We start from the raw sequence: 20,583 nt of genomic DNA on the forward strand, positions 1-20,583 counted from the left end.
TATTCTAAGCAAAGGTATCATATTGCCTAAGTTTAGGTCACATGACCAACCCTGGGCCACATCTCAGAAGTGAAAGACAGGGCCCCTTCAGCTTACACAGAGAAAGAGAGGCATCTAGCTGTACTGTTTTTACTGTTCCACCATAGTACACGTATTGTGTGGGTGTGCGTGTTTCAAAAAGAAAGTCTATCGGGGCGCCTGGGTGGCGCAGTCGGTTAAGCGTCCGACTTCAGCCAGGTCACGATCTCGCGGTCCGTGAGTTCGAGCCCCGCGTCAGGCTCTGGGCCGATGGCTCGGAGCCTGGAGCCTGTTTCTGATTCTGTGTCTCCCTCTCTCTCTGCCCCTCCCCCGTTCATGCTCTGTCTCTCTCTGTCCCAAAAATAAATAAAAAACGTTGAAAAAAAAAAATTTTTTTAAAAAAAAAAGAAAGTCTATCTAAGGAAACAGATATTCTACAAGGAAAGGAGAAGTACTGACCAGCCAAAAAAAAAAAAAAAAAAAAAAAAGGAAAGAGAAACTTCCCAAACATGATTAGAAAACCAGGTACAATTAGGTGTTTGAGTGCTAAACGAAATCAAACAAATATAGTCATAATTTTCCCAAGCTGGTACCATGTTAAGGATGGGGAGTAGCAAAGAAAAGAAGAAATTACCAATTTCTTGAAATAAAATAATGAGATAAAAATGATTTTTTTCTTTTATATATATATATATATATATATGTATATATATATATATATATATATTATTTATTTTTTATTTTTTAAATCTACATCCAAATGATTTCAGGAGTGGATTCTTTAATGCCCCTTACCCATTTAGCCCATTCCCCCTCCTACTTTTTTCTTTTTTTAAATGTTTTATTGTTTATTCTTGACAGAGACAGAGTATGAGTGGGGGAGGGGCAGCAAGAGGGAGACACAGAATCCGAAGCAGGCTCCAGGCTCTGAGCTGTCAGCCCACAGCCCGATGCGGGGCTCGAACTCACAAGCTGTTAGATCATGACCTGAGCCGAAGTCAGATGCTTAACTGACTGAGCCGCCCAGGCACCCTGAAATAAAAATGATTTTCAAAGATGCTTTATAAGTCATGCAAGAAAGTTTGATAGCAACACTTTATCTAATATACTGAATTCACCTGATTCACGAATGGCCCCAAAATGGCAAAATTTTGGGTCACTTCAGATTGACTAGCTACAATTACCTCCAAAAAAAAGGAAAACTTATGGCTTCTGTGGATATTCAAAAGAATATGCCATAGGCTTTCAAGATGATTCCAGAACTGGAATCCACCCAATGGAATCGTAACTGAATTAAGTGTATAACTTCCCACGGTTACCATAGTAGGTCAAAGGGAACAACGCTTCTTATTTGGATGCATAACATCCAATGTCTTGAGAAAAGATCAAAACACAAAACACTCCAATTCCACCTTGTTCTTGAACTAAAAGGCTTATAAATTCTACTTACAAAATAAAAGTAATAAATAATTAAAATTACTCTTTAATATGGAGAGTACAATAAACAAGTATCAAAGAAATTAAGAAAGAGTCTGCATTGCAGAGCACTTGAGAGACTCACATGGGTCTACCATATGGTCCAACTAAACACAGAAGAGCTTTGAAACTGAAGAGTGTCTCTATCTTCCTTCCTCCTGCAAGTCCTAGAAAGAACTCAATGCTAACGACAGGCCTCTTCCTCAAATCTTGTCACATATCTCATGGATGATATTTTATTGTGTACTTGAAAAGGGGCATTACATTCTTTAATGGTCCATGAGAGTTGGAAGTATGCTTCCTCACAGATTTCAAAGCAGCTGATGTACACAGCTCATCCAATGATACTTTCAACGACTGCTTTTCTTGTAGAAGTAAATGGTCAGGTACATTGGGTATAATATCCAATCTCAGAAACCTTTGGGTTTCTGGACACACTATAGCTTTGCTTACTTATCCTTCAGGTTTGAGCTTCAGCATCTTTCTCTGTAATACTCTCCCAAAGGCTCCAAAATTTAGGTTAACTGTGTTTCCTATACATAAAGTACCCAGTACCTTTATCACTGGATGAGGTATCACACTGCTTATTCTCTGCCTCCTCCTTTAAGGTAGAGATTGTAGTCTTTGTATCACGGACTCCGCAGCCCCAGGACAAGTAGGTACCCTGCAAATACTTGTTGAATAAATGCATGAATAGTTCTTTATGAAAGTTAAACTCATGCTTATTCCCACGATCTTTTTTCCTTCTTATTTAGATACAAAGAGCATAGCAAGGATTTTAAAAACAGGCATTTAATTCACTTCTTCAGATGGACTTCTCCCACAGATGACTGTGACATTCACATTAATTTCAAGTCAATATCATCTTTTCGGGATATGGCCAGAGGATAACGGGCCACCCTATATTTTTAGTGACAAAAACAAGACATATGCTCAATCGATACTGTATGGTAGCTCCCACGGTGAGTCCACTCTGAGTCAGTAGGACTTGACAGCCAGCACTAAATCTTTCCATGGGGTTCAGTTTCACTTGGCCTCCCCTAGCCCCAGGAGTTTTTATAACAGTACACATTTTCCACATGTAATTAAGTAATGGAGAGTGAGTTGTTATACATGACATTTAATTTTCACTAGTGGGGGAAGGTATGACAAGAGCTCCAGGCAAGATCATTAATCTCCTCGGATCCCTGCACTGCCAAATACAGCAATTCATTCTTTCTTGTATTAATATAGCTCTCCTCCTGTACTTAAGTTATAGTGCTTGTGTAGAGGGGATAATGTCAAATAGGAAAACCCACAGAACTGAAATGTGTGGTACATAATAAGAATTCGAGATTGTAAAGTGCATCTGGACTATCCATTGTGGAATAATTTAGTATACCAGAGTTCCTGTGCGTCATAGGCACAAGTACATGATTACCAGATTGTCCAAAATCTAATTTGGGGGCAAAAAGGGAAGGAAGAGTGATTATGTAAGTCATGTATACATAGCAGCAGCAACTTGCTAATGTCACTAATGACTCACAGGCCTCTTGTGAATTAAAGGTCAATTAGTATATGAATAAATACAAGTGTTAAAAGAATACGACAAGGATGTGATCACACAAATGTGTATCACTATAGACTAAAGGCCCTAGTTAATTAAAATGTTGCCTGCAGCATATTTTAACAGCTTTCTGTGATTACTGCTAATCATACTCTGAAATCTGTGGCTAGTTCCCATTTTTATCTCAATTGTCAATAAATTTGGAAAAAAGTTGCTGAGGCATACAAGCCAAAAATTTCTCTATAATGGAAATGCACAGAGAATCAATAATTTAAACTAAGGAAGGCAATATTACCAAATAGAAGCACTACCTATAAAGGAATACAATTTATACGCATAAGTTTTTAAAGTAACATTATATAGCATAAGTTAGGCAGCTTAAAAGTATAATTGCACCTGTTGTGCTGAGGTGCTTTAAGTGCTAACTTCCTGAATCGATAGCAAATCAGTATTTAACTGCTTTAAGATTTGGTTCCCAAATAGGCACAACAAGGGTTCTTGTACCAATAGTCTAAAGGAGGTAACCTATAGGCAGAGGTTGAAAAATGTGGGGCGCCTGGGTGGCTCAGTCAGTTAAGTGTCCGACTTCCACTCAGGTCATGATCTTGCGGTTTGCTCTGTGCTGACAGCTCAGAGCCTGGAGCCTGCTTCGGATTCTGTGTCTCCCCCTCTCTCTGTTCATGTTCATCCTCTCTCTGTTCATGTTCATCCTCTCTCTGTTCTCTGTCTGCCCCTCCCATGTTCATGCTCTGTCTGTCTCTGTCTCTCAATAATAAATGTTAAAAAAAAAGAAAAATGTATCTAATTGAGTGATGAACTAGATAATCAGCCTGAAGGAGAGAGGATGATAGGTTGAGCAGCATCTAAAATGCACAGGTTACCATATTTAAATAGGACACCAGTCCACCATTTTACCCCCACTGGTGACATATGCAGTGGATGAGCAATAACATATATTTTTTTATTTCTTTAAGTGTTTTATATTCTGACACTATCTGATATTATTCACCTCAGTAAATCTATTATATTTTATTGACATGGGGATTAATTCACATTAATTAGATTTCTCTTTATACATTCTTTCATTAAATGGTACTCTACTCCCTGTTAGAATATCAGGTCGTCATTTCAAAGGAGGAAGGAGTGCCTGCCTGGCTCAGTTAGTGGAGCATGCAACTCTTAATGCTCTTGATGTCAGGGCCGTGAGTTCAAGTCCCACTAGGCGTTGAGCTACTTAAAAAAATAAAATAAAAAAGGGAGAATAAGGGGAGAAGCAGCAGCAGACACAGGACTAAAAGAGATGTTTTAGGCAGGCTGTGTCCTTGTCTCTTATTCTAACCTTTATCAGAAATGGTTTTATATAGGGGTTTTATATAGCCTGGGTGGCTTAGTTGGTTGAGTGTCCTACGCTTGATTTTGGCTCAGGACATGATCCCAGGGTTGTGGGATCAAGCCCCATGTTGGGCTCCACGTTGAGCATGGGGCCTGCTTAAGAATCTCTCTCCCTCCCTCCCTCCGTTCCTCTCTTCCACTCGTGCACACATTGTCCCCCCACCAAAAAAAAAGTTTTATATAATGATAGCTATATATATATAGTTATATAGCTATCTCTTCTAAGTGTTTTATCATTATGATGTTAATTAAAATTCTTAAATTGTGAATATGCTTCACTCAAAATAAATATTCCAGATTCTGGAATGATACAAAATATATATGAAGGAGTGGCAAATCTTTTCCTCCTCTTCCTTTATCCCTAACTTCTTTTTTTCCTCTTACTTCCTCCCCTTTTTCTGTCACCATCATCATCTTCATCACCATAGCAACAAACATTGCTGAGCCCATATTGCCAGGCAATTTATATATATTAAGACATTAGAAAAATCTATAAGCCAGCTATATTATCTACATACTGCAGATCAGGAAACTGACCAAACTCATATACTTGGGGTATTCTAGAGCTGGGTTTCAAGCCCAGACCAGGTGAATCAGGGATTCCTCTTTTTATCACTTATCATTCACGCTTGCTTTAGAAAAGAATTCGTCACTTTAGGTAAGACCTGTCTGTTAGATGAATAGTTCCTTCTCTTATGGAAATGGCAGCATTAATTAATAAAATGTTGGCACACAAATTATCAAATACATATCTATTGACTCAAACAAAAGGTCGTCAGCAGTGCATACATCTGTCTTGATTCAATTTAAACTAATTTTCCTTTACAGTCTCAAAGTGGATAGGACAATAGATTATTCAGAATCACACCTACATCTTTTTTCTCTCTGTTCAGAAAGATAGAGGAACTTCCCCCAACTTAGATTATTTGGGAAAGTACTGAAGAGAGGGACTTAAGTATGAGAAAGAAATTATTTTGTAAAATAATAAATTGATCTATATGTATCTTTTTTTCTGTTATCTTTAAATTCACAAAATCAGCCAAACTAACTTACTATGATTGTTACCTTTGGAGAATAAGTAATCTGGAATTGCTTAGAGGGAGCTGCAAGGAAACTTATTCAATAAAGCTTTTCGAATGTCGACAATGTGCTAGGCACTATAATTTAAGAAAGGTTCATAATTAGATTGCATGTTTTGAACGTACGTTGATACTTCCAAATTGCTTAAAATCCCTTCCAGTAAATAAGTATTCCGTGACATCCTCAATCATGCTTACACCATTAATTCACTGAACAAATCATTTCTTTGATTCTGATCTCCTCTGAACAATCAAAATTGAAATCATCACACACTAAATTACTGGGGCTTTATTACTATGATTAAAATCCTCCTCAGCTTTCTCTTCTATCTTCTAAACAATTTCAAATCATGTAACCTTTCTTTTTTGAAAGAGGAGGATTCTATTTCCCAACTACTTAATTGCATTAGATGGTTTCCTCTGGATCCTATTCAATTATCTTTTTGCTCTCTTTAAAGTGGGATGACCCAGAATGGGTGATAAAAGCCCCACAGACGGTGAAGAGGTGACAGCGATGTTAATAACCATAATAGTTGCAGTAGTTGGTCAACATGTGCTGAGCACTAAGTGCAGACACCCGTGAGGGCTGTGTGTGCCTGCTTGTGGCATCCTCGCATGACTCTCCGCAAAGCGGTCAAGCCTACGTGGATGTCTGTCGATGGACACCTTCATCTCTGAGCGGCTGACCTTTCCTCAGGCCTGTTCATGTTTTCAGCCTCTAACTCCAATTTTGTAACCTCTGGCAACAGGAAGGGCAGAGAAACCCAAAAAGGAGACTGGTACCTCACATAAGACTTCAAGGTGAGTGAGCCAGAGGAAGGCTGGCGTAACACACAAAGACAGAAGAGAAGGAGAAAGGATTCACCCTTCAGAAGCAAGACTCAAACCTGGAAACCCAGAAGTGCCGCTGAGTGGGAGAAAAGGGTACCAATGTATGATCTCTCCAGGAGCAAAACAGCAATAACACCCTGTGAGGCTGAAGTGATGGCATGGGTAGGAATATTTCAATCACCTACATTAGTGTCCATATCTGGGAATAAAACTACCCTTTAATCCCAGTGGTCCCTAGGAATGCATAGCTCTTACTGACAAATAACTAGTAATAGTAGGAAGAGGAATAATGATCATCAATGTCATAGAATGCCATTTAACACTCTTTCAGTCTTTACGCGAGAAAGTGTTCAACATTTCAGATTTTTGACATGTCACAGTGAATGAGGTAGGTGCTTTATTATTCCCATTTTATAGAGGATACCTGAGGCCCAGAAGGAAAAGAAACAGAGTGACAGTTAACATACAGGGTTAGCTGCATCACTGAGTGATAATTCTGATTTATCAGTCATTTTGATCCAATAAAAGGAATCAAACATTCCATTGCTGATGAGGCAACAGTAAATACCACCAACGAGAATTCCGAATTCTGACTTACTTATGCCAAAAGGACTCAGTCAGGTAGTACGCAGGGTATGGGAAAATGTGGAACCCCAAACACACCACATGACTCTAGACAGGAGAGTTCACATCTGCTCCCCTCGGGATTTCTCACCAGCATTTGATATATACATTTTTTAAGTTCAAAAAGAGAGACAGTGAGACCATGAGTGTGGGTGGGGCAGAGAGAGAGAGAGAGAGAGAGAGAGAGAGAACGCGCCCCAAGCAGGCTCCATGCTGTCAGCACAGAGCCCGATGTAGGACTCGATCTCATAAAATGTGAGATTATGACCTGAGTCAATATCAAGAGTTGGAGGCTTAACTGAGAGCTACCCAGGCACCCCACACCAGCACTCTTAATATGAAGCTCCTAAAATGTTTCTGGGTTCTATTTTCCTGCCTATTCTTTGATGAAGACATTAATGAGTCAGCAAATGTACCACATGATGGTGACAGGAGGAAGGGAAGTTAGAAGACTCTATTATATTTATAGAGAGGATAACCAGCTCCAGGAAAGGAAGAAAATTTAAAAACCAAAATACAAATACTAGCCTCATCTACTAGTTCTATCATATGAAATGTAAATAACAAGAAAGCCTCATAATTGAAACAATCCAAATGTTCCTTAAAGTGACAGTTAAAAAAGGAAAATCTATTTTTAGGATATGGTGATTTTGTTAGACAAACCAAAGATAAAATATAGTCTTAGAAAATAATAACACCTCCAGAAGAAATCTTAGATTTTATTTTTTAAGAGATATTAATTTTAGAAAACCAGATGTATGTGTGTGTGTGCGTATCTTACCTGATGAAAACCAGCTTGACTTTTGATGGGGCAGTCTTAATAATGGCAGATGCATTTTGGTGGCTTCTTCCATACAGGATCTGATTGTTTATCTAATGGGGAAAAAATAAAGTGCACTTGTAAAAATGCAATATGTTTGGTTTGTATAAAAATATACATGTATATATTTATACATTTATACAGATATATGTGTATATACTTGGAATTAAACAATGAAGTCCATTCATTTTTAAGTGGATCCATGTAGGGCTCTTTAATGCTAAAAAATCTTAATATTGTTTGTAGTATGGATTAAAATACTAATTCCAAATAGCTATTAAAATCTCTTAAATTCAGTTTTGAATGCAGTTAATAAAGCGCATATAGCCCTTGAACCTTTTGCTAAACTTCAAGAGAGCAGTAGTTGAGCTAAATGTAAAAACTTTATGACAGATATATTTCCTACAGCCTTTCCAGATTTCTAAAAAATGTAGAAAACAGACTAAACTGTGGTATCCACCAGACCTCTGGAGGGCCCATTAAACACGATTCTGTAAATGTGTAAAGGTTATTACATAGCATAAATTTTGTTACTCCAGAGGAGGTAAATATTCTATCCCCATTTTAAATCAAATTTTAGATCAATCGCATGGAAACATTTTACTATACACAATCAATGAGCCATCTGCTCTTATCCAAGATATGGTGGAATTTCAACTTGATTGAGTTCGCCTAAATACGCTCTAAAAACATTGACATTCTAAATTTTTTTACTCCAGATTTTTCCAGTGATAAACTATGATGATAGTCGTAATCAATCTTTTATTTCATCCAATTGATAATAGCTCACACATTTTTGGCTTTTCTCCTCTTGTCTCTTTAATAACTAGTTAATGATCTATACTGTCCCAATTTAACGGAGGCCTTGAAACTGTCTATTTAAGAGACAGTACAATATACTATATAAGGAATAGAAAATAGGGATTTCAGTTTTTTGTAATTAGCATTGGTCTGTCCTTGAGGTCTCTGAAATTTTGTGTTCGAAGACATACCTGGAAAAGGTTTTTACAATAGCAGTTATAATGAGAAAGTGTATGGAAATGAACAGAGGAGGGAGCTGTCTGAAATGAAGCTCATCCATCATCTTGAAGTGGTAACGTGGGGATGTACATCAAAGTCTGTTGCAGAGACTAAACTGGAACTACCTTCTCACTATGTCCCTCATTCTATCAGCTTTTATTCTTCACCAAGATAACCTCCCAGAAACCCACTGATCTCCACACTATTTCTCTGTGCCTCAGTTTCCTCTTCTTTAAAAGGAATTTAAGCACCTGCTTCATAAAACTGTTGTGAGAATTACATGAGATAATGCCTTTAAATTTTATTTATAATCATCTTTTTTTAATGTTTACTTATTTATTTTGAGAGAGCACACATGCAAGTGAGAGGGGAGGGGCAGAGAGAGAGAGAGAGAGAGAGGGGGAGAACCCCAAGCAGGCTCTGCGTTATCAGCACATGAACTGTGAGATCATGACCTGAGCTGAAATCAAGAGCTGGACTCTTAACCGACTTCATTTATAATAATCTTAATACCAAAAATTATTTTGGGGGTGTTCAAAATTACTCATCTTTTCTGTTAAGGTTTTTATCTTCTTTAATAACATGTATTTAAAAATGTGTCCATCCTCTGTATGATACTATAATGATGGACACATACCATTATACATTTGTCCAATCCTACAGAATGTACACCACCAAGAGTGAACCCCAATATAAACTATGGACTGGGAGATGATGATGTGTCAATGCAGGTACATCAACAATAACACATGTACCACTCTGGAGAGGGATGTTGGTAGTCTAAAAGGGACATATGGGAAATCTCTGTACCTTCCTCTCAATTTTGCTGTTCTAAAAAAATGTATATGTATGTGTGTGTGTGTATGTGTGTGTGTATTGAAGTGCCCACCGTTTAAATTATAGGTTTTCTCCTAATGTTTTCATAGTTTTATTTTTCTTATATTTACATTGTACTGCCTAACTCATTATAAGGGGGAAAAAATGGTTAAGTCATGTAATGATAGAGTCATGTTTAAAAGAATAATGACATAGGAAATGTCCAACTGTACTAACCTGGTTACAAAATAGTATGTCTGCCATGATCACTTTTTTTTGCAAACCGTATTTCTCAATCTCTTCCATTTACAATGAACAACAAATAAGGATCTTTTTTTTTTTTTTTTTTTTTTTTTTTTTTTTTTAAATTTTTTTTTTCAACGTTTTTTATTTATTTTTGGGACAGAGAGAGAGACAGAGCATGAACGGGGGAGGGGCAGAGAGAGAGGGAGACACCGAGTCGGAAACAGGCTCCAGGCTCCGAGCCATCAGCCCAGAGCCTGACGCGGGGCTCGAACTCACGGACCGCGAGATCGTGACCTGGCTGAAGTCGGACGCTTAACCGACTGCGCCACCCAGGCGCCCCCAAATAAGGATCTTTTAAATCACAACTGAAAAATGAGATGACATGTGGAAATTTCCGTGACTCAAAGTCTGGCATTCAGGTAATTATTTGCGAATGTCTTCCCCACCATGTCTGGCCTCTGCTTTCAGAAAGCAGACCTATCAAATCTTCCTGTCTTTGAATCCTGTGGCACTACATTTAAAAATGTTCTCTTGTCGCCCTTACGCCTCACCTGACACGGTCAAGTCAATCCTTGTCAGGTGGTAAGCTTCAGTGCAGGCACCTGGCATTTACTGAACTGGGCTCAACTTGTTGAGGGCAGGAACCATGTCCTCCACTTGGTGTTTGCCAGCCTGCCACGCGTAGCCTGCACACAGCGGTGCTTGGCGAGACATACAAAATTGCAGAGCCCTGAATGCAAATGGTTCTTTCATTAATCAACTGCTACTCTGCTTTCTCTGAGGTGGGCTCCAGTCTTCAAAGGGATTTTTTTTTTCTTTTTAAAGTCTTTTTTATTAGCAAAAGCTTGAACATACAGAAAATTGAGCTGTTTCATCTTTATGGAGATGCCTGCTTTTTAGCTGTGATCTTCCATTTTGATAGGATAAAATGTATGGTACTATTATTCTAAGAGGGAAAAATTACAGCCCAAATGAAGAAAGCAGGTCATTAATTTTAATTTATCTAAGAGTAAATCTACAGTTATGTCTTCATGGTGCTGTTTGTGAATATTCAGAGGCTCTGGCTGTAGAAAGGCGGAACAGCTTGCTTGCTGTGGATGTTTTTTCCAGTGCCAACAACTGTGCCATTTATTGTTATGGTAGCTGCTCCTGCCAGTGTTCAGAGGCCTCTGGAGAAACTCGGTTCTGCAGTGCAAGACCACGAACAGAATAAGAAACTCAACACAGAGTGAAACCTGATTTAACAGGATTATGTCAAAAAGGAAAATGCAGATCTCTGGCTTTAAAAATTAAGACAAAGTCTCTCTTCTGACTTCAGAAATACCTTAGTAGCCTGTGAGTTCTAAGACAGGAAGGGCTCTTTTGTGTTTTCTTGGATCTTATTTAATATACAACAATTTCACTATTTAAATGAAAGGCACATACAGCTTCCAACTGCATAAGCAGTTTTTGTATTTCTTCATCACTAAAGGAAACACACGCCAGAGAAAATTCAGTAAGTAATTAGAAAGAATATGATGCATTTTATGCACAATTAACTTTAGACTGTCACTTATTCTATTTCTGAGAAGCTGCTGTTCTCTGAGGGCACTATTCTTTAAACAACAGATGTAGGACATCTTCTAAGTACAGCACAGGCAAAAAAGAAAGCACTCTATACCTCCTGGAAGTCTTTCCGGTCAATTCTAATTAATAACAGCTATCATTTATCAAGTGCTTAGTCTGTACCAAACATTATCCTAAGCTCTTTAGGCACACCATCTCATTTAAATCTCAGAGCAACTGGGGTATTATGTACTTTCATCAGATGATGATAATCCTAAAGCACACCTAGAGGTGTCACATCTGTGTGGTGCACATAAAAATCAGATGATTTTGAAAGTCATCTTTATAAAGATGTCTGTTAAATAAACTCTGAGTGGGAACAGGAGGATGTGGTGACCTACCATCGTAGGTCCTAGAGCTTTGAGATACAGAAGTCGGAATCAAAGCATCTTACCACAACGTATAGAGGAAATGCCTGAGAGTTGACTGCTAGGCTTTTCAAGTCCTAAATGCAATGTGGAGTCCCCTAAGACTGTACTTCTCTTCGTGCAAGCAAACTGCAACTTGAACAATATTATATACTTACTACCCTTTTTTTTCATTGTACAGATACTGTATAGATTGATCACCATTTTAATTTTTTCTGACTCATGCCAAAGGAAGACAATTAAAATATTTCATTTTGGGGCAAATACTGCTCCCATTCTTTTAGAATATGAGTGATCATTCAGATTATCAAGAAGTTAGAAAAAATATTATCATTTCCTATTTACTTCCAGTAAACTGAGGGGGTAGAGAAGTGCCTTTCCCAAAGTTTCTCCTTTTGAAGGTGACTCAATGACATAGATAAAGGGTAATAAATTATTTAGATATGTCCTTATTTTTGTTATTATTCTTACTGGTGGGAAGAACTGTCGTAAGTTCTGATTTAGTGTTCGCATTACACCTAAATTATCTTTTTATTATCTTAATAGCTGAGATCTATAACTCTTCCATTCAAGGATAACCATATATCCTACTTCTGGGACAGTCCAGTTTATGCATGTTGAGTGACACTCGTAACGATCCTCCACATCTTTTCTGAGCTTCTGCGAGGTGGCCATATTCTGCCACATGGATGAAGGAGCAGGAAAAGCCATCACTTTCTGAGGCCCCCAGGCAACCCAATCTCCAGGTTCTGGGATGGACACCCATACTATTGCAATAAATTCTCCCCTTTTTGTTTAAATCACCTTGAACTAATTTCTGTTCTTTCCCATCAAAAAAGTCTCCACCAATACAGGATCTGGGGCCCCTATTTCTAAATATTAATTTATACATTCAAGTGATATACCTCTTTTTATCTCCTAGTCTTATGCTCTCTCAGACACATAGTAATTTATCCTGGCATTCAAAAAGAAAAGAAAGTAGACAAAGGAAAAAGGCTTTCTGACCCAAGGAGATTTCTATGCTCTTGAGTTACAATTCTGATTTTCTTATCTGTTTGGCTTCCTCTTCTGAATACTGACAAAAAGGGCTTTCTGAGACCTCCACATGGTCAGTAACTTCGATCTCAAGCTCAGGGGGTCCTGGTCCCAGAAAGACACTGATATTTTATCATGGGTAAATTAACTCATCTTTTCCTAAATTCTGAATTTCTAGTTCAATGAGAACAGGGGCAAATGATAGCAGCCCTAGATACTGAAGACAATAGCCTTAAATAAGAAACATCTGTTTTTATAAAACTCAGAAATCATATTATAACGGGTTTTCAATGGGATTTATATTTCCCTTCATAAATTGGTTTCTGCTACTGCAGTGGAGAAGGAAAAAAAACCCAGAAAGCACTCTTTTGAGGTAAACTCTCTATATTTTGGTATCAAAGATTGGATATTTAATTGCATTATTTTACAGTTCGTAGAAGTAGAATTAGGGTTAATACAGCAAGATTCAGCAAAAGTAAATGAATGTAAATCCTTTTGTTATACTACATAAACTTTCACTTAAGAGGTCTTTAATGAGATTTATTTTACTAAAATTAATTATTCAAAAATATCACTCAATTTTCCATAGTTCAACTGAACATGAATATAAATTTATGCTGGAGAGCAACTCAATTAAATCTATTCAAAAAACTTACCAAATTGGAAGTTAAGTTAATTAACTTAAGCTGGGATTAAAGATATTAATTATAAAAAACTAAAATTTAGTTCAAGCAACAGATTTGCCTGAGGTTTGAATATCATGTTATAATATAATACCCAACAACACCACCTTTGCCCATACTTTTATTAAAGTAGAGGGATTTATTCTGAACGGTTGAAAAATTATTATTAAGAAACTGAGCTAGGAGCTTCTGTGCATCCCAAAGAGGAACTGGGGCCTGGCGTCCCCTCCTTGCCCTGGTCCAGGCCCCGCCCCACCCCACCTTATTTCTCCTTGTTGAGATGGGCTCAGCCAAGAGCTCCCGGGTCATTCTGGCTGGGTTTCCACCGCACAACAAGCTTCTGGCCCGCGTGGCGGACCCGCGTTCACCTAGTGCTGTCATCCTGCGCACTCCCATCCAGATGGACAGCTCTCTACAGCCAATCCTACCAGCAGGAGAGCAGTTGGAGGGTCCTAATGAGGCCCAAGACTCAGATCCCCGCTCTCCTACCCTTGGCATTGCACGGACACCTATGAAGACTGGCAGTGGAGACCCCCAAGCCCACTGGTGAAACAGCTGAATGAAGTCTTTGAGACAGAAGCCTCCAAATCGAATCTTCCCCCAGAGCCTGTTCTGCCCCTAGCAGCAACTTCACCTTCTGAATTGGACTTGCCTCTGGCCACCCAGTTTTCCCTTGAGGACCGGATGCCACTCTGGAGCCAGACTGAGCTCCCCTCAAGCAGGTGTCCTCCAAGGAGGAAGCCGGACAGCCCTCACAACCCCCCATGGCCTGCCAGGGTTCAGACAAGCCCTTAAGAGACCCTGAGACTCTCTGATCTTCAGGTTCTAAGCACAATAGACAGAAAGGAAATGGCAAGGTACTAGGGAGATCTCCCCTCACCATCCTACAGGATGACAACTCCCCCAGAACTCTGACACCATTACAGGGTAAGCGGCCTCCTCCCCTCAGTGAAAATGCTAGAGCACTAAAGGAAGGGGCCATTCTGAGAATTGGACGACTTCTGGAAACCGGAGGCCGAGTGTGGGAGCAGGGCCAGGACCAGGACAAGGAAAATCAGCACTTTCCAAACTTGGTGGAGAACTAGGCCGTGTGTGGCCCCAGTGCCAGGTTCACCAGGGGCCTGGTGATGTTGTGTCCTCACAGCCCTTCTTTCCCTGGGAGACAGGAAAGGCTCGTTGTCTTCAGCTCCCCCTGAACTACCAACTCGAGGACTGAGCACTTTCTTAGCCTTTATTTGTGTCTCGTGTGTTTCTTGTATATTAAAGAAAGTGATTAAAAAAACAAAACACGGAGCTAGAGTTCAGGTAACTGGAACTCCTGATAATGAAAACTGACTCCTTCTCCCTACTTTACTTTTAAATATACTCTATTGTTTATATTTCATGACACTGGAATCTATAGGTTAACTTTTTCCTTTAATAAACTCTTTTACTGAGTATAACACACATGTAGGAAAAAACAGTAAGTATAATTGATGAGCCTTTTTACAGGTTAATTTTTAATTTTTTTTTTTTTTTAACGTTTATTTATTTTTTTTGAGACAGAGAGAGACAGAGCATGAACAGGGGAGGGTCAGAGAGAGGGAGACACAGAATCCGAAACAGGCTCCAGGCTCTGAGCTGTTAGCACAGAGCCTGACGCGGGGCTTGAACTCACGGACCGCGAGATCATGACCTGAGCCGAAGTCAGCCGTTTAACCAACTGAGCCACCCAGGCGCCCCTTACAGGTTAATTTTTAATCTAATAATTTCACTGCTAAAAGTTTATCCTAAAAAGATTAAAAATCTGGGAGTCAAAATGTCTATGATGGCTATACTTATAATAGAGAAAAAATGAAAAAACTATACACTCATCAACAAAAGTTTTATTATATTTTCTATCGTTACGTTGATAAATGGAAAACTGTGTCATTAAAAGGAAGTGAAGAAGGATGGCACAGACCTAGATCCACTGCCATAAGAAGATAAAATTGGGGGCACCTGGGTGGCTCAGTCGGTTAAACATCTGACTCTTGATTATCGGCTCAGGTCATCATCCTGCGGTTATGAGATTGAGTCCCGCGTCAGCTCCACAATGAGTGTGGAGTCTGACATTCTCTCTCTCTGCCCCTTCTCTGCTTTTGCTCTCTCTCTCTCTCTCAAAATAAATAAATATTTTAAAAAAGATAAAATTACTGAGTGAAAAAAGTAAATGACAAAATACGTTATCTATCACATTATTTTCATTTATGTAAAAGTTCTGAGTCTAAAAAAAGCTCCATGAGTATATACTAAATGTCAACAATGATGATATCTCTGATTGGTGGGATTTGAGGTGATTTCCAGTTTGTTTCTGTATATTGATATTTTATTACTACTTTGTAATAATACCATTTAATAAATGCTTACAACACACAAGGCACATGCATATACACACATCTTAAATACATTATTTCACTTAAGTCTCACACAAATCAGTAGAGGAATACATTATCATCTAATTATACAGATGGAGAAAGTGAAGTATATTAAGTTTAAGGAATTTAACCAATATAACAGATCTATAGCCAGTAATTATAGCCAAATCTGTTTGAGTCCAAAAGCCTGTCTTGTTAACCTAAGTAACTCATTTTTAATCCTGTGAAATTTTAAATCCAATTAATAGGGCCTCATAAATAGAAACGCCAGACCAAGAAATATTCCAATAAAAGTATATTAGATATATGTTATATCCATCCATTTACTCATTTATTCAACTGTCGTAGTGTAAGTGATGAGGATAGAGGAATTTTCATTGCCATCATTACCACAGCTATCATGTATTGAGCACCAGCTTTGTTCTAGGTACCAGATCCTCTGAAAATTACTTTATAGGAATTATTTTATTCAGTCAGATATGGTCCCTGCACTTGAGCAGCTGGTACTCCAGTAAGTTAACAGTCTTGGAAACAAAAACCTGTAATTGACATTGGCATAATGAATGTAGGCATAAAGCAAGAAGTGACTGTCTCTTCTTGGAAATGGGTGGGTTGGTCTTGAGCAGACAGAAACTTAGCAGGCACAGGGGGAAGTGAGCAGCAGGAAGAGCACCAGGGCCAGGGAAAAAACTGCAGGTCTTAGTTTCTAGGAAACACAGGTACTTTAGTATAGCTTTTGGGGTAGGGGTGTTATAGAAGTAAACAGGTCCTGTTCAAAGACGACCTTGTAGAATACTTTCCCTTTCCAAAAATTTTGGGCACTAGCCTCCATGAAGAATGATCCTCACTTTCCAAACCACCATTTCAGGTTTGCACATGGGAGAAGGAAAGAGAGAGGTACCAAGGCTAGCGATGGAACAGGGAAAGTGATGGAAACTCACATGAAAATAATTTCACTGTAATGAAAAAGTATTTCTGAAGAAAACTGTCACATTAATTTTTTTCTCAAAAAGACAAAATAATACACATCAAGCTCCAATAATTTAATACTTTGGGTAAAGGAGCAGGTTTTAAGGACTCAGTTTAATGATGCAGTGCTGAAATGAGGTAGGCAACTTCACTGTAATCTATTTCTTGTGAAGTACAATGTTCCCAAAGGAATACAGCCATTTAAAAGGCTTAAGCATGAGATTTATTTTCTCTCAAACAAATCTAATGAAACTGGAACACCTTCTAAAGGCAAATAGTAATACGTAGCTCACATCTCCCTAAATTTGGTATATTCAGAAAACAGCATGTTCTTTTATTTTTTAAAGCTTATTTATTTTGAGAAAGAGCGCAAGTCAGGGAGAGGCAGAGAGAATCACAAGCAGGCTCCGCACTGCCAGCACAGAGTCCGACGTGGGGCTTGAGCCCACGAACTGTGAGATCATGACCTGAGCTGAAGTTGGAAGCTCAACTGACTGAGCCACTCAGGTGTCCCAAAATAGGTTGTTCTTTTGAATCCTAAACCTTGACAATTCTGAAAAATATTGACTTCAAGGAAGTGAGCAGAGAAATATGTTTATGTGCTGCTCTGATTTTCAGTGTTTCTGTGGAAGTTGCCCCAATTGCTACAGGTTGGTTCACTTGACCAAAATAGGAAGGAATATGTAAATGGAGGCAGAAGCATAATCTCTCTCTTAACAGCTCATTAATATTGCAAAGGAATCGTGTTTCCCCAGGAGGCTGAGGCATTACAACCTACCTGTATTAGTGGTGTTGTTAGTCACAGAAGCAAACAGACTCAGGTGACCACTGACCTAGAATTCCTTCTTCCAAGAATTGGTACAGGCTACGAATCAAGACTAATAATGCTCAGCTTAACGTTTGCTTCTTTCATATGATGATCTACTTAGAGCTCTACTCCAATTCCCTCTGTTTTTAGACTTCTTCTCTTTTGCCTTCAAAATATTTTTCTAGACGCTCCCACAGATGTAGCCACAAACCCAGTGAATCATCAAAGGACTTCATCGAAGTTCCTAACTCCCCTCCTCCCAACTCCAGCTTCTCTTTTAAAAACATTTTTTTTTTTTTTTTGACACAAATCTTGTCAGTGAACCAGTCCTATAGCCTATAGAGTCAGGATTAGATCGTGTGTATTTGATAGCTTTGAAAGCATATTTCATAGACAGTCTGGCACTGTCACACTGCTCTGCGTGACAGGTCGGCAAGGCAGATGCTCCGGTATTTCTGTAACAAGGACACTGAAACTCAAACTCAGGGACTTGTATAGGGTTCTAGGTAAGACACCTGCAGAACCAGAATCCAAGCTCGCATGTCCTGATCCCAGAGCCTCTTTCCAGCAGGTCTGCGGCTGGAATGGGTGGCATGCTATGGGACTCCTGCTACTTTGCTAAAGACTTGTCCTAATCACCCATAGCCCAACTACCTTCCTCCCTCTCCAAAATAATTTCCCAGCACCCAGTTCTCATTCTAAAGTGGTGAAGGCAGATAAAAATCCAAGTGTCGACTTTAAAAACTGCCTCACCAGAGTGTAGTCCTATTCTCTCAGTCACTTCCTCATGTGTATATGTATGATATATAAGTAAAGAATTTTTATTCAATTTAAAAACTGCATCTGGGGCACCTGGGTGGCTCAGTTGGTTAAGCGGCCGACTTCAGCTCGGGTCATGACCTCACGGTTCGTTGAGTTCGAGCACCGCGTCGGGCTCTGTGCTGACAGCTCAGAGCCTGGAGCCTACTTCAGATTCTATGTCTCCCTCTCTCTGCCCCTCCCCCACTAGCACTCTGTCTCTCTCTCTCAAAAGTAAATAAACAACAACAAAAAAAATCTTTAAAAAAAAAACCCCTGCCTCTGGCAGGTTGGCTATGGTCTGATTACATCTAGTGTTTGCTAGATTTGGCGGGTGGGAAACAACTTCTTTTACAAGCTGTTAGAGGAGCAGAAATTTTGTGTAACACCGAAGAAAGATAATATGATATTTTCTATGCCACATATTCAAACAATTGCACAAAGACATATATAGCAGTATATATATATATAGTATTATATATATATATAGTATATTTTGTACTGACATCTAAATAATATATATCATAAATGACATATCATTCAGTAAAAAAGGTATGCGAATTATGATTCTGTTTGTGTACATTAATTAACTTTAAAATCTGTTTGCACAATGTATGTGACTGTGCATGAGATCAAGAGGAAAGATGATAAGTTGACAGGGGTTACTTCTAGAGGAGTAGTATTACAAAGGTAAAAGAGGGAAGATTATTACTTTTACCTAAACCATTATAATTTTTTATGATTACATGTTATTTTAAAAACATAAAAAAGCATAACCTGTAAGTTAGAAAGACAAAAGTAGCAATAAGAAGTAACACCTTTATGACAACTTAGTATGTTAGGGAATCAATTAGAATTAAAATCTATTTGCTAACCTAATACTTTTGAGTCATAGCCAGAAACATAAGTAAGGATGGGAAATAAAATTTAGAGTCAAAATAATTTTAAATTATATTTAAATATTGTGCAAAACTTTGAGCCTTCAGCTCAAAAATCACCTTATTTTCCTGCCCTAATTTTTCCAGTCACAGCCCCCTATGATAGGTCAATCCTATTCTCTTGGCATTTAAATTTTTTTTTAATGTTTTTTATTTATTTTTGAGACAGAGCATGAACGGGGGAGGGGCAGAGAGAGAGGGAGACACAGAATCGAAGCAGGCTCCAGGCTCTGAGCCATCAGCCCAGAGCCCGATGCGGGGCTCGAACTCACAGACCGCGAGATCGTGACCTGGCTGAAGTCGGATGCTTAACCAACTGAGCCACCCAGGAGCCCCTCTCTTGGCATTTAAAAAGGACAGTATGGAGACAGAGACTCAAGTTGAAGGGCAAGAAGTACTACGGACCATTTCCCTTTGCTTTTTATGGATTCCAGGGCACATCTTATGTCCTTCCATGACAGGAGCAAAAATTCACATTTAGACTCCTAATAAGATTTGTTACATACTGACTAGTTAAAAGTACACCTAGGCTCCACCTTTGGAGGTTATCCTCTAAGAGGATGGGGTGAAGGGTTGTTATTTAGGCAAACCTTTCTTATGAGTCTGATACACACACTTGGTTGAGAGCAACTTATATAGCTAAAGAGATTTGTTCGGTAAACATTTTTGAGAAAGGATTTGCAGTTTCATGTTCCCCAGAATAGAGATCAGAAATTCGTTAGGCTAAATTAATATGCTGAAGTTTGAGGAGCAAACATTTAGATCACAGATTCAGACAACATTAAGTCTGAAAGATTTGTTTTTAATTTATTGAGAGAGAGAGACAGAGAGAGAATGCACATGCCTGTACAAGGAAGAGGAGGGACACAGGGAGAGGGAAGGAGAGAATCCCAAGCAGGCTCCTCACTGATGCAGGGCTTGATCCCATAAACTGTGAGATCATGACCTGAGCTGAAATCAAGAGTTGGATGCTCAACCGAGAGAGCCACTCAGGAGCCCCAAGTTTGAAAGATTTTTAAAGATATTATTGACCATTCTTCTACCTTACAGTTAAGAGATGGCAACAGAGATTAAAGGATTTATCTGAGAAAAACAGTTAGTTAAAAATAGAACTG

General features: G+C 38.8%; 1 protein-coding gene and 1 pseudogene across 4 annotated transcripts in view; one reads left to right on the forward strand and one right to left on the reverse strand.

Annotated features, from left to right (window-relative positions):
• Positions 1 to 20,583, reverse strand: part of PATJ (PATJ crumbs cell polarity complex component) — a 366,822-nt gene that overhangs the window by 117,001 nt on the left and 229,238 nt on the right. For all 4 annotated transcript variants that reach the window (XM_058717189.1, XM_058717188.1, XM_058717187.1 and 1 more), the window contains exon 29: positions 7,748 to 7,839. In XM_058717189.1, the coding sequence (XP_058573172.1) occupies positions 7,748 to 7,839 (92 nt within the window). The remainder of the gene's footprint in view (positions 1 to 7,747; positions 7,840 to 20,583) is intronic.
• Positions 13,840 to 14,652, forward strand: LOC131504642 (cell division cycle-associated protein 3-like; annotated as a pseudogene).

The sequence above is a fragment of the Neofelis nebulosa genome, chromosome 2, assembly GCF_028018385.1.
Source record: "Neofelis nebulosa isolate mNeoNeb1 chromosome 2, mNeoNeb1.pri, whole genome shotgun sequence".
Lineage (NCBI taxonomy): Eukaryota > Metazoa > Chordata > Mammalia > Carnivora > Felidae > Neofelis > Neofelis nebulosa.